Genomic DNA, 27,495 nt, shown 5'->3' on the forward strand with positions numbered 1-27,495 from the left:
TCAAAGTGTGATATTTTTATTTGATATACTGTGAAGGGGTTCAAATGGCACAAAATGGCAGCAGGTTGATAAATATGGCGTAAGGCTTCTACTAACTGAGCCGTTCCAGTCTCAATTTCTTTCATTTGCAAATGATGAATGAAGGCATTAAAGTCCAACCAACTGGTCTCATTCTGGATGATTTTCCTCTCCAGTTTACACCCAAACAAACCACATGTGACCCTGCACAACTCAACGGCCGAGCCCTGAGATTATCAAACCAGCATGCTGTGAAGACAGAACACGGCGGAAAGCTGAAAATGCTACAAAATTCATCCACAGTAACAGATGAAAACAAACTGAATATAAAATGAATCTCATAAACTTTGAATCCCTCATTCTGTTACTGTAGGTCCCACTCATGTATATCATGTATGCAAACATATAAAACAGAATCTAGATATCCTGGATGAGAGTTTTGTGGTAATTAAACATACAGTTAAAATCATTTATAAACAATAAACCAACATGTCTGCAGAAACAGAATCCCTCCTGTGTTTATCTGAAGGTCCTTCTGCAGGTTTCTAATCTCTGATTTATCTCGACTTCAGGTTTATGACACTAAAGCAGGTAGTCTCCGGGTGATTGCTTAACAGACGTGTAAACATCAGTTTTCAAATAAAGTTTGTTGCCAGGACTTGTGAACACCAGGATATCCACACAACCTCGAGCTTTTCTTCCTCTGAGGGAATCGCTGGCAGTCTGCCGCCTCCAACAATGATGTCGTCTCATCTTTGGCTTTGCAAAAATTTAACTGTTCAGGTTCCAAGTTTGAGTCTCGCATAAAAAAAGCATCACCTGGAGTCTGTGCAGGTTCATCCGGCCTGTGTGTGTCTGTGTGTGTGTGCAAAACGTTTAAGCCCACTGAACTTGAGCTCCTGCCTTGGAGTGTCTTTTGGCCTCTTTGATGGAGAGAGCTTCTTCGTTTTCGCTCATTTCTTTCTGCCGCTTCTCATCCAAAAATGTCACTAGAGAGTCCATCATCTCCACCACCTCAAGGATCTGCTGAAAGATCTGGTTTTCTTCTTCCTCTTGTTCTGGTGTCTTCTCTGTTGAAAAGGAAAAAAAACAACAACACACATAAAAACACAATTACTTGTAAACAAGTGATATTTTTCTATGCTAAAAACATAAGGATGCACCGATCCACTTTGTCCATGATGCTTATCTAGATTTTTTTCTTAATATGGTCGATGGTTCGATTAGTCTTTCGCCCCTATACACCTATACAGATATTAATATTGGATCGGTGCATCTCTACTGAAAAAACATACTTCAATGTTAAATGTACAATCAATCCATCCAGGATTTCAATATTTGTTTTTGAAATCATAATTTTTTGTGGTGCTACTTTAGAAATATTTTTAACTCATTAAATCCCTTTTAAAACCTACATATAGAAGAAAATAAATTAGGAAAAAAGAAAAATATTTTTATTCTAAGAATTTAAATATCTTGATTTTTATTACTCATCATATTAAAGGCTGAGGAAGTAGTGTGATCGAATACTGCCACCTGCAGGTGGGAGTAAGTAATTACTTAAACGAAATGGTTTGGACATTTTTTGCAGAAAATGTATATATGGTACTCCATTATTTGTTAGACTTCTTGATCTGAGATGTGAGTTCAAATTTCATACTGCAAGCAATTGCAAAATGGTATGACAAAAAAACAAAACAAAACAAAAACATCCTTGAATCTTTAATTTTACATAAACATTAAAAATGTGAGGATCTGTGGATTTTGTGCAAATTTCTGTGAATGTGGAATCACAAAAAATCTGGAGGGACTGCCTTTAAAACCTATCACAGATTTAGAGAAGATGCTTTGCTCTGCTTTCATTTCTTTCAGATGGTAATTTCTCTTCTGTAAACAAGTAGCTAGTTGAATAAAGAAATGTGCTGATGACGAGTTTAAGTCCATCATGCAAAGAACAACAGTATTAGATATTTTTTACTGACTGTGCTTTAATACAAGATGTTTAGAATGGAGAAAAACAGCACACAAACAAAGCAATGCAGCGACATGCAAAATAAAATACTGCAGTGTTGGATGTTTATAAGTTGAGTTTTTGTATCTTTTCAGAGCGAGGTCAGAGTTTCTGCAGGCGGAACCACCCACCCTCAATCTCCATTAACTTCCTGTACTCCAGCTCCAACGTCCTGCGCTTGTCCTCCAGTTCCAGCTGTCGGGACCTGAGGGGAAAAACAAACTACAGCTCAGCCGTGTCTGCAGCACATCCTGCTGATGCTGCAGGTCATTAAACGGGCAACATGAAGGCGCAGTGCTGCCATGGAGAGAGCAAACAGTGACCACCGGCTGCTCAAAGGTCTGCTGTTATTAACTCCATGGCTGTGCTCGTTTCCTGATACACTGCGACTTACTCCACCATGAGGTCCGACTCCTCCGAGACCAAGGCGTTCTTTTCATGGACCAGCTGGATCCATTCTTCAATCGTTTCAGAGGAACCGTTGTCGTCTGGACGAGGGCGAAAACAAATAGATTGTGAATCATTTGGGTTTTTTTTCAATTAAAAGTATCAGAGAACCATTTGAAATGGGTCACATGTTGCATCATACATTCAGCTGACTTACAAAAATATAATAGAAACATTTTCCTTCTAAATATGCAAATGGAGTAAAGCTGCTTTTTTGTTATTTCAATGTAAGAAACTGACTGTGTTCACAGCTGACTTTAATGTGGGTTTAGTTGCATGTTAACAACCTTAGGAATGAATGCACAGACACTCAATCAAATTTAAATTCAAAAATACTTTCCCGATCCCAAAGGGAAATTAAATTGCAATTAACAACCAAATTCAGGGTGGATTTTAGCACCAGGTTTGAAGGAAAAAATATATATTTTTCCCCTTACAGCAGCATCACTTGATTCAGACATTATTGGAATTTAATTGGGAAAATTAAACTTGCACAGAAGTAAAAACAAATAACCAAATAAAACAAGCATTTATCAAAATATAATATTGATTCTGTCTAAAGGCAATGGGTGTATAATAGCCATAACACAGACAAGTAGAGAATTGATTAAGGACTTTGTGTTAAAACAGAAATTCAACAAATTAAAAACTGCACAACAACAACAAACTGCAATAAATATTAGTTTAAAAAACAAATAAAAGACTTACTGGGTTGTCTACGCAGGCTTCTCTCCAGCTTTACACCTTTCTCTTCCAGGTCCTTGTAGGAGACTTCAATCTCCTCCAGTCGACGCTGGATTGACTGGAAAATAAGTAATATTTTATTTTACATTAGCAGACCTCATATTTAATGTTTTTTCAGGTTCAATGAGGTTAGAGAAAACAACAAACAGACTTTATGTAAACATCAACACCGGCGACAAAGTAAAACCAGCGTAGAGAGGGCTTTTAGTCGTTAACCAGCCACAGCAGTTTCATTTACAGCATTCAAAGATATTATAAAGGCTATTTATTTACATTTATAACGGAGCAGCAGCAGAAAACCAGTATTTAATCTTTTCCACTCCTTTGCGGCAAAATCCCAAAAGGTTGACAAAATTTATGGAAATAATTAAAGCTAATAAAAAAAAAACATAAGTAAGCATTGAAACTTATTACTCTATAAGTAACAAATCTAAACGACTTTCAATTTTTGAATTGGAAGATATTTTAATTTATTAAGATGAACCTAAAAATGTCCTGCACCAATCAGATTTTGAAGGAAAGGTTCAGTTCTAGTAGGTTTCATTAAATAAAGAACAAGTTGATGAAACGAAATTGACACAAAAACCTGCTAGATCTACAAAATGTAGAGAAGAGTTGCTCAGATTACCCAGGATGCATTTCAACACCAGGTCTAAGTACATTAAGTCAACAGATATGTTGATGATATTCGACTTTCGTTCTAACCTGAGCTTTGCAGAAGCGATCCATTATACTCATCTTGGCTCGCCTCTGCAGCGTCTTCATCCTCTTCAACTCAAACTTTTTTGCCTGAACTGGGTCAGATGGCTCCAACTGCAGGGAGAGAGACAACATTCAACACATGAATAACATAAAGTGTATTTCCTATTATAAATACAAAATCTTCACACCTTTACCTTCATGTCAAGTAAGTCTTCCTGTTCATCAAACATATAGTCATCATCATCATCGTCGTCGTCATCATCATCATCAACACCATCCTCTGATGTGCTATGAACGTGTTGGAAGGTTGTCTCTGTTTTAAGAAAAGAGTAAAAATTTAGATACATTAGAAAAAAAAATGCTGTTTCTTGCTAAACATCCGTGAGAATGCTAGTTTGCTGAAAGAACAGATTGGAAGATGCTGAAGAGAGACAAAGCTGAACAAAGTTGAAGACAGAAAGACCAGAAGACAGACAGATCGAAAATAGAGACAAATATGAAGAGGTGCCTGAACTCCACAACTGTTTGAAAGAAAAACTAAGACCTATTGCAAAGAGGTTTATATTTCCTCAACGCAGACGCCCATAGCCATGTTTAGATGTAATAATTATTTCCATATAGTGAAATATGTACAGACAGCACCATTTTGATGGTGAAAAAACAAAACTTGAGAAAATGCTATTTTTTGCACTGTGGCAGTTGAAGAATCCCACCAATTGGATTACATTGTAAAAATCAAAATGGCCATAAAACTTAACTTGTGATTTTAGAAAAAAATTATAAGGGATATCAAAATGTTGAATCATTTGAAGATAGCTCATCATGTTGTGACTTGTTCAAAAGTTGAATTAAGTTTCTAGCTTGACGTATGAAGAAGAAATAAGCTGTCAAAGAGTACAAAGTTTTGGAAGACTTTAGCAGAGTGTTTGAGATTTTCCAAGTATTTCAAAGGAGCCATAACGGTTAAAAGATTTCAAAAACAATGTTCTCACTGAATATTGCGTAAAGTATGTTTTGCCCTGTAACAGAAGATCAGGGATCCACATACCGACTCTACCTGGATGGACTGTGAGTCGGCAGTCTCTGCTGATCCTTGGCGAGGACAGATTCCAGGGTGAAAACTTGGACCGGACTCGGTTCTGCCCGCTCGGCATCTCTTTTCTCTTGAAGCAGTGACGGTTCTTCTTCTCACGGATGAGACTAGCTGTGCTCCCGCTCCAGTAGCCCTCTTCTTCTTGTCCATCCTGGCCCTCTTGTTTAGGAGGCCCACCTGCGTTTGCGGAGGAAGACGAGCAGGAGGACGACCCGCCTTGGGTTTCGGAGTCCGAGTCTGCGCTGAAGCTCTGCAGATTCCCCAGCTCGTTCCGCTCCTCGACGGACAGCTGAAGCTTTCGCAGTGGTTTGAGAGAGACATCTGGTCCTACTTTAGAGGTCTCCTCTGGAGCCGCTTCAAGAAAAGGTGACTGCGGAGTCAAGACGACTTTGCGAGGTTTCGCCACTGGTGGCGAGGGCTCGCATGTGGGGGTCGTCTGACGGGACAGGCGTGGCTTTGGAACGGGAGAAGTCACCGCCTCATCTTGAGTGGGCTCCAATATCTCAGGTTTAGCTGCAGGATCTGGAAAAGTGCTCGGGTTCTGTGGTTCTTGGGAGTCTCCTTTGGAATGATGAATAATCTGATCCGGTTCTTCTTGGTCATCTGAATGAGTAGAGGAGACACTATCTTGTTTGAGGGAACAAGATGGAGACAGCGTATAGCTCTCACTGGAAAGTCCGTTCTCTTCATCTTCGTTGATGTCCTAAATAAACAAAGTTATGAGTGAAATATACAAACCACTGCACTGCCAATAAACCGAGAGAATCCCTCCCGTCTGTTTGGTCAGTGACCCACCTCACAGGATGCTTCCACACCATCAGTAAGCAACAAATCTTCAGAGTGCATCTCGCAGTAAAATCTCCCTGTGGGAAGAGAAGAGGTAAAGATGTGTTCACATGTTTTCCTTTTGTAAAAATATCAGCACTGCAAACAAAAAATGTTATTCCTTATCATAGTTATCATAGTAGTTTTAATCACATTTACCAGAGTGACTTTTTTGAAAGAATGTACTTTAAGTAGTATTTTTACTATGCTGTACTTTTTACTTCAGTAATTTTATGAAATATTGCTACTCTTACTTGATTCAAATTTCTGTTTTCTCTACCCACTTAAAGCAGAATAAACTTGTCTAACCAAAATTTCACCATGCACCTGCAGTTTTTGTCAAAGTTTCATAAACTTTATATTAAAAAAGATCAATTTGTAAAAAATTTAATTTTGTCTGATTTTGTTATTTCTTTTACTTAAATGAATTAATATGAATTCTGGTCCCTAAAATACCAAAATTCCCACTTTACTTTATATTTAGGTCCACCTGATTAGGTCATTTTTAAATATTAAATGATTTATAATTTGATCACTTACTCAGCACATGAGTAGAGGTTTTACCAAATATTTTCTTTTACTTGAGTAAAAATATGTTGAAGTAGTGCTACTCTTACACGAGTACAATCTTCAGGTACTCTGCCCACCTCTAGGCTTTAAAAGTCATATTCCAAAATTGCCCGGGTCACAGTGGGCTCCCCATTATGATTGATGGCACGCTGCTGTTTTTAATATGCAAATCTCCGCCTCATAAAAGAAATATTGTGCCAACGTTCAGCTGTACTGGTTGCTGTGAGACCGAAGGAGGCTGTGAATTTTTTAGACAGCATTTTAAATGAAAATCAACCTGTCAGGCAGTCAAAAGCCTCTTAAACAAAACATTTGGTACAAACCCACAAAGATGAGATCCTCTCTGAGCTTATAAATCACAAATCAAGCAGGTGGAAACCCTGAACACATGCAGGATTTAAAAATCAAGCATTTCTCAACCAAATGGGGCTTAGATTGATACTGACCCACGTATAAAGTGTCAGATAACTCTATTCAGGGTTAAACAAGTCTGTGGTTCCCAATTCCTCATTTGTTTTGTTGCATCTCAACACTATATAACTACAATAATCCAAGCCCCCCTTTGCCATCTTAGTTGCTATTAGCTTAAGAGTTTTTTTTGATGCTTAATTTTTAATCTAAATGAGGAAAAAGAAAAAAGAAATAAAGAGTGATTCAGCAGCTCAATGAGATTATAATATCCATTTACAAGGGCCCTAGAAAAACTTCAAATTTTCAGCTACAATCTTTAAATATCACAATATCAGTACCACAGTTTGACAAGGTCACAATAATAAAGTGCTCTGTTGAAATAAAAGCAAAAGTCTTTTCAACTGGATTATTTTATGCTGTTATTGAGGTTCAGAAACCTCTGAAAAATCCAGCGAGTGTTTTTGTCTTGCTGAGGCATTTTCATGGCAATAGCATAACTGTAAAAAGTTGTGTGGAAAAACCTCAGTGCTCAAAATAGACTGAAATAGCAGATAGAAATAAAATGTTTCTTCTTATACCTCTTTATACTAAAAATGTAAAATAATTCACTGCAAAATTAATTAAAAAATAGTAAGGAACGCTAAACTAACTATGTCCACTAGGTATTTGCTACAAATCTTTAAAAAGCAAGCTCTCCTAGGAGTGATCCTGGTGTAGATTTAAAGAGACTTTAAAGACTGCAGTACTGAGAAAAATTTTATATTTAAACACAAAGAAACAATTACCCATCCACTTTCCAGCTCCATCTGCTCTGACAAACTAGGGCTGACAGCTCTTTGCATCTTTCATCTCTGGCTCTTAAGTGCAAGTAGAAAATGTTTAATCACCACTCAATCCTGCATTCAACAACTCTGCAGGATATGGATGTATTCACTGCCTTTAATCGTAATCATAGTTTAAAAAAAAAAAAATCGACCAAAGTGCATGAGCAAACCTGCACTTTGAGTGGTGGGTGGGGACTTGAAGCTTCAAGTATGAGCACAGGTTGCTTTTCTATCTGCATAAACACTTCATATGGACTCGTCTTAATGAGATTTACAAAAGAGATACGACTGATTTATTTGACATATGAAATAAAGCTAAAGTATTTTTTGTGATTGAAACCATTTCAGACGCAAACGATGCTTAACTCACCGCTGTTCTTGTCGAAGGCGTATCCTCCTAATCTGAGGGTGATGCCACAGCTGTGGCAGGTGAAGCAGCTCCGATGGAAGAACCTCCCCTCAGCACTGATGCGCTCCACCGCGTACACCATTTTCCCACAGAAGTAGCACTGCTCGTTGTCGGTCGTCAGAATCTCAGCTGGTTCTGGTTCCGGTGGTGGAGAGGCGGCGGCTGCAGCAGCAGGAACTGTATTCACTTCAGGAGACGCAGGTAGCACTGATGTCTGAGGAAGGTCAAACGGAAGAATGAGTAAATAAAAGTAGAGAAAGACAGTAAAAGTAGTTTCTTTTGGCTTTACTAAACACTGAAAGTTAAAGTGAAGAACCAAATAAAACTCACAGTTTTCTCATCTTCCATGGTTTTCTCAGCTTGTGCACCTCGTTTCAGAGTCGCCTGTCTTTCCTGCAACAAAAACAGAGAATCGCATCCAAGGACCTCAAAAAGCAATATTATGAACCTTAAAAGTCACAAAATATCAACCAACCAAGGAGGAGACTACACATCTGTTTCTTCAGACCAGCAAGTAAGAGTGTCTGAAAACATCCTAATCAGATATTTCTGCAGGCTGTTAATCCCTAAGTCAGTGGGCTTACCTTTTGTTTTTGCAGTGAGAGGTGCTTCAGCTTGCTCAGGAAAAAGACAGCTGACTGTGTCCTAGAGAGACTCTGAGATGTGGACGGTGGCAGGGGCCCTGCAGGTTCTGTCAGCAACAGAAAAGGAAAGAAATGTCAGGAAGAAAGAAAAGAAGAAACAAATTGATGCAGATTTCACCTGAATACTCACCATTTCCCCATTTACAATTTTACTTGATAAATTCTGATGCCGTATTTTCTCTTTTAAAGCTTTAAAAAGGTAAGCTGCATCCTATTTGATTATTGCTTCTAATTTCTGTGCCGTCACAGCAGCAGATTTCAACTTGTCAAACCAAACCAAACCAAACTCTTCATCCCCAGTATCACCGATGCTCCCCCTCTCCTCTCATTCAGATGAGGTTATTGGAGACTGACTGCTCCCTCCTGCCTGCGCATCGCTCAGCCGATCCCGAGCAGAGCAGCAAAGCAGATGAGAGCGTCTATCACGCCCACTTCAGCTCATTCGCCGCCACTAGTCGATTGGGTCTACGCTGCATTACCATCCTGGTGTGAAAATACCTCTGTTGCTGACAGTGGAGGGAATATCTGCCCTGGAAGAGAGGCTGCCCCAGAGCCTGAAAAGTCCACTGCTCGCTCCCTCGCTCTGTCCGCTGCTGGGCTGGATCAGTGGAGGAGAGCAACACAACCAGTACAGGCTGGCTCTGAGCACGGCACAAGCCACTTAAGCCCAGTGAATTATGGGTACCCTGGTCTTAAAGAGACAGCGCCACTGAATACATTTTGTAGGAAAAACACCTGACTCATTAAGGTGATGCAAATACAGCCTGGTGTCTAAGCAACTGTCTTCAGAAGCACAGCTGCACCTCAATAAATCTGAATAAGTTAATTTATTTCAATAATTCGACTTGACTTATCAACTCACAGCGAATGAAAACTAGTTTTACGGCCTTTACATGAAGAGGAGCATTTACGGCCTTCATAAAGATTATTTATTACATGTCATGATATTTTGTGGTACGATTGTGATAATGATAAAGTTGGCAGTAAGAACTATTTAATACGTCTCCTTTAGCCCCACAAACTGAAAACATATCAATTTGTAATATGCTTCGTTAAGACACAAGTCACAAAAAGAAGTGTAATTTGTATCACTAAAACGCACGGAGAAACTGCATTTAATTACATTTTCAAATGTATTCCTACTCTCATTGAACAGACAATAGAGAAAATAGTAAAAATAATACAGACAGGTTTGTGGACTTTTAAGAATCATTAAATTGGAATTTACAACCATGCCTAGTGTCAACGTCTGCAGAAATTATGCAGCCTGATTGATTTGCTTCAAACCACCAAATGGAAATACACCTAACTCACACATCACAACATTTTAAAATTTCATTTTAAATTTGCCACTGGAAGGAAACAGGGATAATGATTTTCTAATTTATAAAAATGTGCCTCCATGGTCTCAGTTGAACTGAGATAATTTTCAGATTTAAATTTCTAGAACATAAAAATACCTGAGTTAAATAATTTACCTTTTGGTGGCAAAGTGACAGCATCTTTGATTTGGGTGAGGTAGACAACCATGGACAGCTTGTCGATCTGACTACTGGGAGACATGACCGGAGGGATTCCCAGCTCCTTATTGATCACACTGAACGCCAGCTGGTTGTTGTGAACTCTGTTCGCCTCATCCAGGGAGGAAATGTCACTTTGGGCGAAAGAGAGAAAGATTATTCAAACATTTACATCATCAGATGTTTGGACAGTCAAAACAATGAAATAATTTTTGGTAAATAAACATTTTATACTTAGGAAATTAGAATTAAAGGAACATCCATCCACTTAAAACCTATGATCATACATTTCCACAGATGACATTCAGATATTATTATACATTTTTTAGCAGAAATTACTTTTCATGCAGTTCATTTTGTGTAGTGCTTAATCAGCAGTTTTTTTGGATCCTTTTTCAGCAATTTAGTCAATTTTGCTGCAAAATAAAATGCAAAACCATCTGACTTAATTCAGACTATCTTTTCATTTTAGATACTGAGCTACCGACATCTTGGACTGATTATCAGAGAATTTGGTTTAGGAATGGCCATGCTTGGATCATAACAACCCAATCACTCCCACAAAGATTGCAACTCACATCAGATGAGGTTTGAAGTGGTGGATAAGAGCGCACAATGCGAGGCCGGACTTCCAGGACTGGCTGAAATCCTTAATATTCACATTGTCGTACCCTCTGGTACTGTTCTGGCACCATCTCAACAACTCGTTAAAACCACTCATTGTATCTGAGGAAGCAAAACATTGCAATCAGTCCCAGTAGATCAGTAAACATGGCATTTGTCATCTACAAAAATAAGGCTGGACTTATTTAAAGAGGAACTACTAACTGGTGTCATTGTGATCAAATTTGTAGAAACTTACCTTGACGCTTGTGAGCCCGATTTTCCTTCAGCTTTAATGAATGGCTTTTCTCATCATATAGTTGCTGCACCTGAATAAAGTGGTGGAAAATGCCAGAAATCATATTTTAAGTAATGTAAAAGTTCACAAACTGCTTCTAAACACGTAATTTTTTCATAAATTAAATGCATTTTGGTCATTTTGAGCTACTTAATGTAAATATACTGCTGCCTCTAAGATTTTCTTTCAACAGTAGTCTTTCTAAATTATCCTTGATAGCTGGAGAGACTCTGACCTCAGTCTCAGTTGAGCAAACAACAGATAAGCATGCTAACCTGGCGAGTATGAATGGCGGACAGGTTGATTCTCTGGTAGCGTGTTTTCGGGTCGATGCTGTACAGAGGGTACTTCTTGCTGGTGTTTTCGGTTGTGGTCTGGGAGAGCAGCTGGTACATACTTTCTCTGGATTATTTTTAAAGAAATTAAAGCAGAATAATTAAAGTCAAAGCAAAAACACCAAAATTACAATACATTCATTGGCTTTGTATTTGATTGTATTGATTCTGGTATATATACATAAACTGAACTGAATTTAGTTGAATTACTTTTCAATAGAGGTTACACATTCTGCACAATAACACAACAAAACAACATTGTCTTAATCATCTTACAACTCTTCACTATTATGCTGCATTGAGAAAATGGTTGCTTAATAGGGGTGGGATATACGGATTTATCACAACATTTTGTGGTACTATAAAGTAGCAATAAGAACTATTACATCTTTTTTAGCTTACTATACAACTGTGACTACATGACACAGCAATCATTCTCCCATAAACACAAATACTGCTCTTGAAAAACATTCCCATTTGTAATATGCTTCTTTCTGACTCCAGTCACCTAAGGAAGGGCCATTTGTATCATTAATCTCCACACAGATTTTTTTAACTAAATTGTTAGCAGGGGTAGAAAAGCAGCATGAAGACATACAAGTATGATGATAAGTAGTTTAAATGTGTAAATCTCTTGCAGTATTTGGCTTTAATCAGATTCACTTACCTCTCAGCAATGACAGTCATGTGTTGGACCCCCATCCCCCAGCTCCTCACCGTCCATGCTGTGTCAAACGAAGCCATGAACCCTCGGGCGATGCCTGTTCCTAAAGGCCAAAACGGCTGCAGAGTGAAGACAGTGAAAAGTAAATGAGAGACTTTAAGATAAGAATACACAAGTAGGACCTTCTATTATATTAAATATTCCATATTTTTCACAGAAAAAGCTGCAGTTTATGTTTTTCTATCCATTAACTGGATCAAAATGAAATACTTGCTTCTTTGGTTGGTAAATGTTAACACTGGATGTAAAACATGTTTTTTTTGATGCTGTTTAGTCAAAATCTAAAGAAGGTGAAAGATATATTATTTGATGCATAAATAAATATAATGTTGGAATCCATTCATTTACTGTTGGCTTTTAATATATTACCTCTAGAACTGAAACTAAATTATACTTTTTCTTATTATAGAGATGTTTTTTTAGTTAGTAGTGAATGAAATCTAATTTGCAAAAGAAAGAACATATTATCATTGCCACCATAAGAACATTAATCAAAAATACATATAACTCAAAATATTTTTTATGCATGGCATTAAGAATGGGGAATATTTTTTATAGCTCATCACACATTTTAATTAAAGAAAACAGCTGTGTTATTGTCTAACAATAAGCTGTAAATTAGATTCTCAAACTTCTGCATTATTTTCAGTGTGACTCTGCAAAATGAAAGCTTAATGCCACTTCTATTGTCATTTGAGTCTCTAAAAATAAACAGATTCATAGGCTCACCGATTAACAATACAGCCGCCCTACATTTTTGTTATCAGACTGGTTTCCAAAGAACCAAGACGAACGACTCTTAAGTGCAGTCCATTACCTCCATCAGACAGTCTCCAACAAGAGCTATTAGGAGCTTCTTGCCCCTCCTTTCTCGGACCAGCGAGGCGTGCTCGGCGCGGTGCATGCAGGTGAAGTCGAACATGGCCACGTCACGTTGACCGGCCGGATTCAGAGCAAACTGCAGGTCCGGCAGCTGGCCTCCAGTGGAGAAGTATGCCGCATCGTGAGCATAAAGATACAATGCCGCGTGATCTACGTTTGCAGGTGCCAGCAGCTGATCTGCATCACTGTAGTCCTAATGACAGAAAGTGAAAGATTGTATCTGATGATTCATGACATGAACAATGACATTGTTTCTACTTTGTTTACTGTGTTAGCCTTGAGCATTCCGCAGGAAGGAAGATCTGATTAACAGCTTCTGTTCACTCAGAAACCTAAGCACAGCTGTTGTGTTTATCTGATTCGAATGCTTTCTTTCTAGGCCAGAGCTGCAGCCAAGAAGACACACTTTTTTCTTGGTAATGGATGTGTTGTTCTCACCTGTTTAATGACCCCCCTCTTCAGCAAGCTCTTCCTCTTGGCTGTCATGACAAAGTAGTGGGTGTCGTCTTTGTAGTACACAATATTCTCTAAATCAATATCTGGAAAAGAAGAACGAGGAGGGAGAAAAGTGGGTTTAGAGGAACAAAATGCCAGTGAAGACATAACAAATCAGAAAGATTTATAGTTTTCCAATTGCAGCGGCTAGTTTATTTACAGTTTTGTACTTGTTAAACTAATTCTAGACAGGAGAGCAAATAGCAGGATGCACTGAAAGATTAAAGTTCAATAGAAGACCCTGAAAAAAGGAGGATTAGCAAATCTCCTAATCTGTATTTACACAGAGCATTGATTGCAAATAATTCTTTATTATACCTACCATGTGGCTAGGAAGTTATAAAATGCAGGCTTTTTGTTTTGGTCAGGTTTTATATAGTTGACCTAATTTAAAAAGTTTTATATTCTAACAGGAAAAACATAATTCAGCAGATATTAGTAGTTGAACAAGTAGACTACAAAAAATACACTATAAAAGTTATAGTAGGTAGGTTTTATGTTTTTTTTACAGACATGTTAAAGCTGTCACTAACTATAAAAAAAACAACAACCAATCGAAGCCAAGAGAAGGGCTTTAGCACTGTTCATGCTCGTGTACCCGCTGCTCACACCCCCTCTGTTGCTCTCTGCTATGCTACAGCTCCTCCCTCCAAGGCAGAGTCTGCCATAAATGTGCGGGCTTGTTACCATGGCAACCGATGATGGCAGATAGAAAGTTTTAAGGCAACATTAAGTTGTTTCTCTGCCATTACCATAGCTGCAGCAATCCGGCAATCTTGAAGTTGTACACAGGGTGTGAGCAGTGTGTACACGAGCCTGATTAACAGTGTTAAGACATTTCTCCTGGCTCTGATTGATTGTTTCTGATGGATGCATTTCTGCAGATGGCAGTAGGACCACAAAGATTCCTCAGAGGATTCCTCTGAGGAATACTCTGATTCAGAGGAGGTTGACTTTTTCAGATTACTTGTCTCTTCAGGACATAATGACACCTTAAAAAAAATATAAAACTACCACGGCTTTAATGTTAACATTTTCTCTTGAAACGTCAAAATTAAATACTTATGCCACAAATTGAAAATGTGCTTCATGGGGTTTTAATGCATAACATACGTAATTATCTTTTAGTGTTGTAAGTACTTAGTCTGGCCACATAGCAAAACAATTAGGAAACCCTGCTGGTTTCTAACTTTCACCTAAATGTTGCAGCCCATTTAAAAAAAAATAAAAAAAAGTTAACATATATTTTTAACTAGTTTGACCTTTATTTATCATGTTTTGTGCTGCAGGTGTTACTTGCGAGGCAGCATAAAACTGTGTGACTGTTCCACAGGATGTAAACGCCATGTGCAACAGTCACATCTCTTAATAACTAGTTCTCTAAACAACCATAAGCACACATTTTAATTGGAATGATACCTGTCTCGTTGAGCAGGTCTTGGAAGAACTTCTGGTTGTATATCCGGGCCACTCCGCTGATCTCTGGTACTTGGATCTCAGCAGCCGTGTTCCTGTTGACAAAATTGGCTGTGATGCCAATAGCCAGTTGTCCTCTCAACCCCTTGTGCTTAAAACCTGACAGACAGAAAAAAAGAAAGAAAGAAAAAAGGATCGATGTGAATTTACTTATTTTAAAAATAATACTAGTGCACTTTTGTGTTTTAAGGTAATAGTCATTCACAAAGAAAGTGTCCTGTTTAAACTAGAACAATGTGAAATAAAGTGATGACTTTTTTTTTTTTCCGTACCCTCAGGGACGAACCTGCCTCCCCCTGCAGAGATAAAAACATCAAACTGGAAGGCTGCAGCAGGATGAGACGGAGGCTCTAGTTTGGCCATCCAACCTATACAGAAACATCAGATACGAGCTGTATTTACTTCAACTACATCTGATTCTTTGATCTTTTGTAAACACATCACTGTTACATATGTAAAGCTGCTGAATGAGGTACCTTTTTCAACAGAGGGCTCAATAAGACCCTTGTACTCCACTCCGGTGTGGACCTCCACCCCGAGGATGAGACACACTTTCAGCAGGATGAGCTGCAGCTGACGGATGCCTGAAAATGAAACAAAAAAGTTCATGTTTAACTAGAAGTTTGCATGAGCGCACTGCAAAAACACAAAATCTTACCAAGCATTTTTGAAGTAGTTTCCAATGCAAATATCTTAGTACACTTGAAATAAGACAAAACTAACTTACAAGTAGCCTTTCACCAAGATATAGAGGCTTAATTTTGCTTAAAAAAATGCTAGTTCCACTGGCAGATTATTTCACTTATAGCAAGACATTTTTACCTTGTTAAAACGTGTTACCTTGTTAGTTGTGCGAGTACATTTATATCAATATTGAGAAATTATTTACTTGAAACAAGCTCCTATATCTTCCTGAAAACTATCCATAGTGTACCAAGATAGTTGCATTAGAAACTAGACAAAAATACTTAGTAAGACTTTGTGATTTTGCAGTGCGACTTCTTACTTCACCAAACTAACTTTCAGTTCAAACAAGCAATCGTATTCATAATTCTGTCAAAGTTTCTTACTGATGTGATCCAGAGAACCAGAGCAGAATTTGCCATAGAACTTTTTGGCTCCGAGCTCTCGGATGTCATAGATGGTGAAGGGCCACAGGTGGAGAACGTTGTTCCTGGTGAACTCCTCCCTCTTCTCCAGAACCACAACCTGAGCTCCCAGCAGGGACAGTTCGATGGCCGTCCTGAGCCCACATGGTCCCGCGCCCAACACCAGACACTGAGAGAAAGAACAAAAAAAAAAAAACATTCAGAAACATAGCAAGTGACAACATAAAAAGGAATAGGGGAAAAACATATTTTCTAGTGAACATGCAGGTCTATTTGACCTTTCACCTCATTTTAAAAATGTCCTCACTGAACTTATAGGTTTAGTACAGTTAACCTTTTACCCTGGCACTTAAAAATACAAATGTTTTATGATCTTAAAGAAGCTGGTCTGAATGTCTGACGTTATCTAAAAGTCGTCTAGATGTAATGTGAATGTGCCAACATCTTAAGTAAATCCTAATTTTAAACATTAACGTGTTAAACTTTGATAAGTTAGGTTTCCTTATTTATTAGAATAATTATACATTTGAAATTCAGTGTTACAAAACTTTCAGTTATTAAACAGTAGCATATTATTTACGTTTTTGGTTGCCTGAGTCTAAAAAAGATGGTTTATTATTATTTCTGGTGCTATTCGACCTTGTGATGACTCCTCCCACTGAGCTCTGACTATCAGTGTGTTGTTCAAATCAAATCAAATCAAATTTTATTTGTATAGCACCTTTCAGCAGCAAGGCATTTCAAAATGCTATACATCAGAAAAATACAAAGTCAACAACTAAAACATTACATTTTGCAGTCGTTACACATCAGACTGCAGAGCCTCCATCTTTACAGTGATAAGGGATCAGTAACTCTTAAAATAAATTACATATTAAACATTTAAATGCTCAACTTCTAGTTCATAACCTCCCCATCATCCTATAACAACTAATTTGTTAAATAACATTAAAATTATTTGTTTTTATATTTTCTTGAATATCTCTTTTTACTTTAGTAAATCATTAATATGCATGATCTGGTGTGATTAAAAATATTTTTCTTAATTAACATAAATCTTGTTTTTCTCTTGTAATCCTTAGCTGAAGTGTAATTTCTCTATTGGTGGTCAGTAAATCTTAATTAAAAACACAATCTCTCAGTTTCTTTATATTTGTGACAGAAATTGTTTATTCAAAGAAAATAATTCATCATTCAAGCTAATTTTTTACTGATTTATCTATACTTCCTCTTGTGGCTTTATCCCCACTATGGGAAATCATATTGGGGAGTTTAATAAACAAATGGGGAGTTTAATTTTGTTCAAACCTTAAAGTTATTGTACAAAATTGAGGTACAATTCCATCGTGTTAATGACTGCTCTGAAGGAAAGCATGGAAAACCTTTTATAAGATTTTTAATCTGAAAGATATTGTGCCTGTTCAGCAGCAGATAAATACACATGGCAGATATCAGTATCAAGTTAAAACTGATTTACAGCTTCCTTGGAACATGAAAAGAAAAACATTAACCACTGCAGATACCAACATTGCTGTTAAAATCAGCTCCTAAATTTGTAATGGAAAGAACAAGAAGTGTAATAGTACTGCACCTTGTTCTGGGCGCAGGCTTTTCCTTGCTCGTAAACGTCTTGAGAGGCTCTTTTGTCTAACTTGGTCCACACAGCTTTGGCCTTCCAGTAGTTCAGACTTTCCTTCAGCTTCGTGTAGAAGTTACTGTAATCCTTGGGATCAAGTTGCAGTTGTCTGCAGAGCTCTGTGAAGTGCTTCTTTACTTCCTGACAAGTCTTGGCTTGGACAAAGAGGTCAAATGTGGCATGAGAGGGATTCACAGGTTCCTTGTTTGCCATGGCTGGGATCAGGAGATTGAGATCTGTTCAGTCGCTGGAGTTTAAGCTGAACTGTGGAAGGAAGTAATATCATGGAATTATCACCTGCCACAAGGAAAGAAAAAACAATCTGCTGTGAGAAAACGTTTACTGTAAGTAATCAGAGTCCAACTCTTTGTTGTTTGCACCCATAAAGGTGATCCAGACATTAGGATTTTCTACCTGCTGTGTAATGGGAAGTTCCCGCTACATGGTCCCTTAATTATAGTCCAAACGTTTAAACGCTGATGGCTAGAAGCAACCTGGTCGTCTGAGTCACATAAAAACTTCCGCTCTGCCGTTTCTCTGGCTGGTCATGTGTCTTTTATTTATGACTTTGCAAATGAACAACCTGCCTACGTCTTATGTGTCATTCTCACACACAGCTTGAGGACGTGTCAGAATCAGTGTGTATGAGTTAGTTACATAAACATTTTTCCATGTGTCTTAACAGGCCTAAACTTGTTTTAGCTTTACTTTTATTAACAGGGGTGTGCAAATGTTCATGTTTAAAATTATTTTTAAACATGCACATATGAGGCTATTTCTGGCTGATACAGATTTCCATTATTCTTTGGAGGTCTGATCCGCCAATTCTGATTTTCACTGATCATTGATTTGATTCATAAGACTTTAACACACAAACAAAACAGTTTTTCGCAGGTTCTTTGATAAAGTAGCTTGGTTTGAAGATTATTTCCCTTTATGAGACAAAGCTATTACTCAGCTCAGAAAAAGTGCATGATGGTTTTTGTGTTTGTAGAGAAATGACAGAAGATATTAATAAATGTGAGTGGCCACAACAAAACCAGGAATAACTATCATGTGTGGATTATAGGCTTTATAATTATAACAAACACAAACAAAAACTAAAAATACATGAAGAAAAGGTCATTGAATATTGGCACTCTGCAAACAAGATTAGTGAGAAAGCAGGCCTCAAAGTTTCAGAAGAATTGATCCCCTACATATTTAAAAAAAATCTGATATATATATCAAAGATCACAGTAGTTTTGACTGATGCATCTCTACTTTACACACCTAAAGTCCTGTAAAACATACTTACCTCCTTACAAACGTCTCCTGTATTTGATTTATTATTTGTTTTTGAACAAACTAATTATAATGTCAAAGCAACCTAGCCCTATGAAGTAACTTCCCTATAAACCTAGTAACCCTGGACAGACTGGCAACCTGTCCAGGGTGACCCCACCTCTCGCCCTAAACGTTAGCTGGAGATAGGCACCAGCACCCCTGCCGACCCCACGAGGGACGAGGGTGTTAGAAAATGGATGGATGGATGGATAAACCTAGTAACTCATTGTGCTACTGTCAACTACAGCTACCACTAAGTGTTTAAAATAACTGTGGAAGAGTTTTGGTCCATACGTCTCTGCAGAATTGTTTTCATTCAGCCCCAGTGGAGGATTTTTCTATGTATGATTATGATGCTGCATCTTAATCACATTTACGTCTACTCCAATACCTACATTTAATTTTCTTTTGGTCAATTAGGGGTGGACTTGCCAGCTTGCTTTGAATTATTGTCCAAACCCAATCCAAGTCTGCTTGAGTTTACTTGCTTGTGCTTGAGGTCACAAAACAATGGTCAGACATTTTCCTTCAGGATTTCTCCACTAGAGATGATTAACATTTTCATTAATCGCTTCAAATCACCATATTCTTATGCAGAAAAGCAGCTCCAGACCATCACACTAACACCACAATGTCTGACTCTAGACATGATGGTATTTTACTCAAATGGTTGATTTTATGTCCCGTGTAACACGATGCACTAATTCCGTAAAGTTTCTCCTTGTTCTGTCAATGAACAGAATATTTTCCTTAAACTCTTTGGCCTCATCAAGGTGTTCTTTTTTTTGGAAAATGCTTGGAACTCACACATGGAGGTTATTTTTGCTCCCTTCCTTCTTGCTGAATCACAAACTCTGACCTTAACTAAGACAATTGAGACCAGCAGGGATTTTAGCCTTGCAAACACTGTGTGACTACGAGGCCTTAAATAGGACATAAACATGTAAAACTGGTGAGAGTCCGATACGACAAATGAAACAACTTGTTGCTGCAGCACAGTAATGTCAGTAGAAGTACAAGCGATGATGTCAATGCAAAAACCAACATTGGTGGCAGTAGCAGTGAAACTACAAGATTTCAGAAGAAAACCTGGTGGATATTTGGACAGGAAAGAAGTGAATCGATTACAACTAGAGATTTCCTGTCACTAGAATTTACCCAACAACTAACTTTGCTAAATTAGCTTTAAATGATCTTTTATGTTCCTTCGAGACCTCCTGAATTAGTCACTGATGCACTTTTGGAGAGGTTTTAGTGGGCCAGTCACACCTGGGAGGTTTCACAAAGAGTTTCAAGTTTTCATGTGTATAAAAACGGTTGCTCACTGAAGTCCCACAGTCAACGGCTTCGTCATCCTTTCCACACTGCTAAACGGCAATGACTTTGTTTCTCATCTGTTCTTCACTTTCTTTCTATCGAGCCATGATGGTGTACTTTTTCAGAGCCTTTCACCTACTTTAGTCATCAGTTGGGTTACATTTGAGTGGTTCCTTGAATTTACAGGTTTAGCATTGACTAGGTCTTTTTGCAGCTTGTGAAATAGTTTAAACAATTTAAAAATTTAGAGGGGAGAAACAGAGCTAAATTGGTTTGAAGAACTTTTTTCTTTGAAATAGGAAACTCATATTTGAAACCACATTTTGTATTTACTCAGATAAGCTTTGTCTGACACTAAAATTTGTTTATCTAAAAACAGAAGTACCTAATGGAGCAAAAACCATTTCACACAACGTCCCACTTTATTTAGTTCTGTGTTCTCATTTTGTATTTACTTTACACTGTTTTAGAAAACACCAAAGCATATGTTTATCAGTGATGACCATTGTGATCCCAAAAATCTAATTTGCAGCAAACAAATCTTAAGAAATGAAAAACACAATTAATGTTCATTTTAAAAACATCCCTTTTACAATTTAACCAGTGGTGGGACAGTATCCTGATTACAATTGTTTTAATCACTGAACTAAGATGTAGACTAAATCTACTCAGCTGATTTAATCGTAGTGGAATATTATCCAAGGCAAAAATCAACCCACTTGATCAGAGCCAGATGAACAATTTATTATGTAGACAGTTAATGAAACAGATTTAAGATCATTTCCCTCAGAGGTCACCCGATAAGATTTGCAGTTCCAGAACACTGTAGGCACTATGATTAAGCAGCATTGATAAAATGAATACAATTTTAATCCTCTTAAAGATGTAGTCTGAGTTACAGGACAGCAAAATGATGCAGGCTTTTCTTCTGCATCAAGTTAGAAGCTTTCAGTTAAGATAACCTTTCAATAACAGCTGCAACATTGCTTTCTCTTCCCATTCTGTGCTGTTTTCCAGAAAAGAAGTAGCTGAACACAACTGGTTCCTAATTTCTAGACAAATTAACACAATAGAAACCCTGTATCATAATATAGAGTCAGTACATCTCAGTACAGATGTACTGACTTTGATCTCTGCAAAACAAATCAGTTATTTTATGAATCTTTTAAGAATCTCACCAATTATAGGTGCACCAGTAAATTAGGCAATGACTAGAATCAGACAATTTTTAGCCTGCATGGAACTGATCAGTATCTGGTCAGTTACAATCAGATCACTAATAGGTCTATTAGTGATCAGGGAAGAAATGTGAACAAGACTCAGAGTGATCAGCTGAAAGTTTGACCATTTGACATTTTTTAAAGTGAAGTAAATCAAGTCACAAGTTTTCACTCAGGAGGAACGTGGGGGAGTATTTTAACTGCTAACTGTGAAGAGATACGCACTCTGATGTCGATACAGGACCAGATTCTCCAGTAAAATCTATTATTTATATCTGCTTCAACGTTCATCAGACCATCACAAGGAATAATATGAATATGCATTTTATAAATAGTGAAAAAGAAGTTGTTGCCGACTGTGTTGCTATTGTCCGACTTTTTAACATGACGTACTTAAACAATGGAAACAAGGAGCTTTTCCAAAAATTCATTTCTTTTTTAAGTCTAAAACCAGTTACAGTGTCTTTTGTTGAAAAACTCAACGTTAGTCTCATCTTAAAGGCCTAGCAATACGTAACAACTCGTGAACGTAGGACAAAAGGTTTGTTTTTGGGTGTAGCTTCCAAAAACTGGTTGGCATGTAGGCAGCATCCTAAAAGTTATTATGGAGATTTGGCAACTGCAAGATGTCACTCTACTGCATTTTTGTAACAGCAGGCTTTGTACATTTCTTTTGCCTCCTTCTCTTCCCTCCAGTGGATGGTGGTAAGATAAATTTGGGCCACAGTCCAACAGAGTGGCCAGTGGCTAAAAGAAGTAGGCCTCTATGTCACATCATATTTAGTAAGTTTATTTATATTTCTAGTACAGATAGAAACCACAAAGAAGTTCACAAAGAGAGAAGGAAAATAGAAATATTATTAAGAAGACAAAAAAAGGAACTATAGATGCGGGATGTACCAGAATAAACATCAGTATCCGTCGATCTTAGCATTAGCTAAATATTATCGGTATTCGTCCTGTAAGTGAAACTGGGATGATATAATCAATGTTAAAGAGGGGAACGGTTGGTCATGAGGTGTGTTTAACTGAAGCAGAGAAGCAACGTCAGTGGTGTATTCATTTTTTCACAAAAGGGTAGGGAAAGAAATAAAATATGAAGATTACCGTTAAATATTGGTTATCGGCTGTAATGTCAATTTTAATATCAGATACTGGTATATGAAGGCTTTAGTTAAAAGAGCATAACTATTCATGATCCTGAAAATTAAAGTTAAGAGTTTTAAAATGATTTCTAAAATGAAGAGGTAGTGCAAAGATATTAATATGGGAGAGCTGTTAAAGCTGAGAATCTTGCTCCAGAGATTTGGACCAACAGATTATGGATTTGTTTTGTTGTGGTTATTATACTTATAGTAATGATAAGTGCATTACTATAATCACATGAGAAACAATCTTAAGTGGATTTTTTACACCAACCTTGTCAATTTTGAAATATTTCTAAACCGATAAAAATTGTTAAGGAATAAAACACAGTGGTGCAGATGATAATTAACTGAATAAAAGGTGATGAAGATGTTATTAAACTATGAGGGCGTAGTAAAAAAAGGACCCAAAAGAGAGCTTTAGTGTATCCCACATACCTGTCCAGTGGAATGAGGGGGTCAAATTGGACACGTCAATGTTTCTCTATGGTCCTGAGGAAACAGGAAGTCAGATATTAGATGTCTCTAAAAACACTGATCAACTTTCAAAATGTTCAATTGTTCATAACGATAAACTTTAAGCAGATAATAAGGGTATCAATAATTATGACGCAGGTAAACTGACTAAAACCAGAGCTGTTTAATGTGACTTTCCCTCCTTTTTATCTTCTGAAATTTTTTTAGGGGCAGACCAATAAATCAGCACCGATTTCCTTCATTTTGGGAGATTGGCAATATTTACATAAAGAGCTGATCTTATCTAAAAAAAAAAAAAAAAAAAAAAAAAAGAATCAGCCACAGTCCCCTTTAACTGTGGACAGTTAAAATGGGACTTTTTTTGGAGACAGACAAAAATAAAAATCAGTATCGGCTGAAATTTAAATGGGCAGATCTGGATTTGGCCACAAATCTCCAATCGTTACATCCAGAATTTTTAGATTGTTAACAGGGTGTCAATAAAATCGTCTTTCCATGCAAAACAAGCTTAAATTTACCAGTTAACCCAAAATACCTGTCTGTGGGTTGTGGGAGGAAGTCAGAGTACCCAGAGAAAACGCAAACAGAAATGCCACAGCACAGTTTTGAACCTAGATCCCTGAAGTAGGGCAACACTGCTAACCACAAAGTTCCTGTGCAACTTTTCTCACAACCTTGTAGAGTAAAACAGCTGATAAAACTCTCTTAAGATAATTTTACTTCACTTTAGTGGTTCCTGACAAAACTTGGCAAAGATAAGAATTAGAGAGATCGCAGAAGGTCAAAGCTAAAGGTGGGCTGCTTAAGGAACTAGAGCAAGCACCTGCGGTATGCTATTTATGCGGTATGTGTAAAACTTAGCAGCAACATTCATAGCAAGAAAAGAATCGTTTAAGACCGTCTTGCCCACATTTGCAATGCTTTGCATTTTCCATATGGTAGCATGAAACACAGCACATGAACACTTGAAATGTAAAATTCAGTTGGTTGACATTTCCTGTAACAAACGCAAAATTACCACTTCCTCGTTAAAATATGTTAAACTGACAGTCACATTTCTGCCGCAGCCCTGCAGATGAAATACAGTCTGTTAACAACAGAGAATTTGAAAGAAAGTTCAGGGAAAGCAACACCTAATGCCAAATTATTCACTGCATTCTTGTTAATTATTGTCTGGAGACATTTCCTTGAAGTAAAGATTATGACAAAGCATGTTTCACTTATGGCATAGCTTAAAAAATGCACTTTCTTCCAGTTCGTCAGAATTAAAAGTGATTAATCTGAAATGAAAATAGACCGTTAGTATGTTCTTTTGTAAGCCTCCCTGCACGCCTTTTTAACAATCAAGAGACTGCACGCTAAAAAGAGAAAATGAAACAGCTTTAAAGCAAACGTGCCAGGATGACTGTACATACAAACAATAAAGCACAATACCTGAACAGCTACTATGTGGACAGTACTGAGAACAGCAACCAAATGGGCCGTCTTTGACCAGAAAACACTTCTCTCAGTGTTGGAACAAGCTACAAAGGGAGACAGCTTCCTTAATTAAGCATGAAGTGGTCTGTGAAGACAAGACAGGCCGTCAAAGCCTAAAAATAACACAATATTCCCAAGAAGGGTGGTGTATTTATACTCGACCTGCCGTTTGTTGTTTGAAAAAGGTTTGAGACATGCAGATGCAGAAAACCACAATCGCTTTGCATGTTGAAACACTGCTGCATTAAATATAGAGCTGTGGGTGACTGTGTTGACTGTTTGACACATAATTATGCAAGTAATCACTATCATTTTACTTGTGTTAAAGGAATAAGTTTGTTAAGGCAGAAATAAACAAGATTTTGACAGAAACTACAAGAAATTCAATGTGAATTGACATCATTTCCCCCACAGCAAGTGGGTTGAGCTGCAGGGGGCTTGGCCCACCTTATTGCATGAGTGTTGCTCAATCAACCCCCCTCCTCACAGAAAACACAAAGAGGAGAAGATTTTAACAGGAAAGATGAGAGAGAGATGAGGAAAAAGAAAAAAAGAGATGTCAGTTTCTGAAGTCATCAAGCTGTGTTTCTTCTGAGATATTTTAAATTCACGCTTTGACATGTTTGGGCTCACAACGATATGAAGCTGATGAGTAAAAGGTGTCTGTAGTATCAAAGCAGGCTGCAGTCTCAGCATGTTACCCAGTAAGAGCTGCCAGATTTTGAAAGAACATTCAAACAACACTTTCGTGTTCATGTAAACTTGTAATTAATATAACAAGTTAATAAATTCACAAATTACGAAGTGGACACAAACGCTCTGTGACCGTGGTGGCTCAATAAAACGACTCAAGGAATATTAAGTAGCAATGAACACCATAGTAAAATAAAGTAACCAAAAGAAACCGGCACACAACATTTAAAATGCGATTAGCATACTTTAATTTAATTACCTGGGCTGAAGCGAGCTTTTGTGAAGCTATATCCCGGTTCCCATGTTTGTTTGACTTTCTCTCGCTCCGACCTCCCCTGATAGGCTCAGGTAAACAGAACAGAGCGCACCTCAGCTCGCGCCCCTCGCTGCAAATGAAAAAGCACCAACTTCCGGGACTTTCTGGCACCGCAGGCGAGTACACGTCACGAGCTAGCAGCAGGGAGTTGTTGAAAGGGATTGGGTAGGAAGTAAAAATAAGTAATAATAAATATTTTTCGCTACCGCATTAATTTCTATATTCTTTATAGTTAAAAACCTGTCCTAAGTGCAATATCACAGATAAAAACTACGTTTATTTAAATAGGGAAAATTCACAAATATCTCGATGCACTTTACAAGAAAAAGTAATTTAAATTCAAGCTATAATCCTAATTATGAAACACTGAATTGAACTCAGTTCATTTTTCAAATTAGATTGAAAAGTCTTCTGTTTAAGAAAACCAGTAAATGTAAGAAATCTTCCATGAATGGCTTCTAAAGCAAGAAAGAGAAAAACTGAAAACATATTTTTTAAAGATTATGAAACCAACTCCATTTCAAGCCTTTTTTTTTTTTTTTTTACATCCAAATAAAGTCTTATCCTTCAGCATCTTAAAATAACATGATGACATTCAAACATATGAATGATCTGGCTGGGAAAGCTGTAATCTTAAAACAAAAAAAAGACAATGTGAATTATAAGTACTGTTGATTAAGAAGTCCAATTCCTAACTTCCAACCCTGGATTAAATTAAGGTGTCATATCACTGTGTTTTAAGGACTCTGAAGTCTATCTGATCATTTAAAATTGAAAATTGAATGGACAGCTCAACCTGAACCGGATTCGACTTCTCAATTTTGTGAATCAAAATAAAGATTCACAAAACCTTTAGTCTGTTTGTGAAAACACACAAAAAGTATTTTGACATTTTCTCTAGTAGTGCACCTGAGATACAGATATGGATTCAAAAGTCACTTTCTATATTAATATATTTGTATTTATATTATTTATTGTAGACATATTTATGAATCCAATTGTTGACTCGATAAAATAACATAATATAATGAGAACCAAATATCTATACATACATATATATATATATATATATTAAAAAAAAATTCCCTTCTCACCCACCGCGGGTGGTTCTTATCCTCTGAGCTCGGGTCCTCTACCAGAAGCCTGGGAGCTTGAGGGTTCTGCGCAGTATCTTGGCTGTGCCAAGGACTGCACATTTCTGGACTGAGATGTCTGATGTTGTTCCTGGGATCTGTTGTAGCCATTGGTCCAGTTTGGGGGTGACTGCCCCGAGGGCCCCGATGACCACAGGCACCACTGTGGTCTTCACCTTCCAGGCCCTCTCCAGTTCCTCCCTGAGGCCCTGGTATTTCTCTAGTTTCTCGTGTTCCTTTTTCCTGATGTTGCAGTCGCTTGGTATTGCTACATCTACCACAACGGCTTTCCTCTGTTGTTTATCCACTATGACAATGTCTGGTTGGTTCGCCATTACCATCTTGTCTGTCTGGATCTGGAAGTCCCACAGGATCTTAGCTCTGGCGTTCTCCGTCACCTTTGGGGGTGTTTCCCACTTTGATCTCGGGGTTTCCAGTCCATATTCTGCACAGATGTTTCTGTACACTATGCCTGCAACTTGGTTATGTCGTTCCATGTACGCTTTCCCTGCCAGTATCTTGCACCCTGCTGTTATGTGCTGGACTGTCTCAGGGGCCTCCTTGCACAACCTACACCTTGGGTCTTGTCTGGTGTGGTAGATCTGGGCCTCTA

General features: G+C 37.7%; 1 protein-coding gene across 3 annotated transcripts; it reads right to left on the bottom strand.

The window, feature by feature from the left end:
* Positions 1 to 25,853, bottom strand: mical1 (microtubule associated monooxygenase, calponin and LIM domain containing 1). 3 transcript variants are annotated; one of them, XM_028010165.1, is made up of 25 exons: positions 25,693 to 25,853; positions 23,223 to 23,276; positions 17,732 to 18,040; positions 16,102 to 16,309; positions 15,508 to 15,615; positions 15,304 to 15,399; positions 14,975 to 15,130; positions 13,499 to 13,599; positions 12,996 to 13,253; positions 12,122 to 12,237; positions 11,395 to 11,521; positions 11,081 to 11,150; positions 10,797 to 10,944; positions 10,177 to 10,352; positions 8,639 to 8,745; positions 8,385 to 8,447; positions 8,016 to 8,268; positions 5,811 to 5,878; positions 4,980 to 5,718; positions 4,117 to 4,235; positions 3,926 to 4,033; positions 3,185 to 3,278; positions 2,424 to 2,517; positions 2,161 to 2,234; positions 1 to 1,088 (listed from the first exon to the last, which is right to left on the bottom strand). In XM_028010165.1, the coding sequence occupies exons 3-25, from the start codon at positions 17,987 to 17,989 to the stop codon at positions 895 to 897; spliced, it is 3,735 nt and encodes a 1,244-aa protein (XP_027865966.1). In that variant the 5' UTR covers positions 17,990 to 18,040; positions 23,223 to 23,276; positions 25,693 to 25,853; the 3' UTR covers positions 1 to 894. The 3 variants fall into 3 exon arrangements, with proteins under 3 accessions (XP_027865966.1, XP_027865964.1, XP_027865965.1); XM_028010163.1 differs by having other exon boundaries at positions 4,971 to 5,718; positions 25,693 to 25,852; XM_028010164.1 differs by having other exon boundaries at positions 4,971 to 5,718; positions 17,732 to 18,073; positions 25,693 to 25,852.
* Between the last annotated feature and the right edge of the window lie 1,642 nt (positions 25,854 to 27,495).

The sequence above is a fragment of the Xiphophorus couchianus genome, chromosome 24 (assembly GCF_001444195.1).
Source record: "Xiphophorus couchianus chromosome 24, X_couchianus-1.0, whole genome shotgun sequence".
NCBI classification, from domain to species: Eukaryota; Metazoa; Chordata; class Actinopteri; order Cyprinodontiformes; family Poeciliidae; genus Xiphophorus; species Xiphophorus couchianus.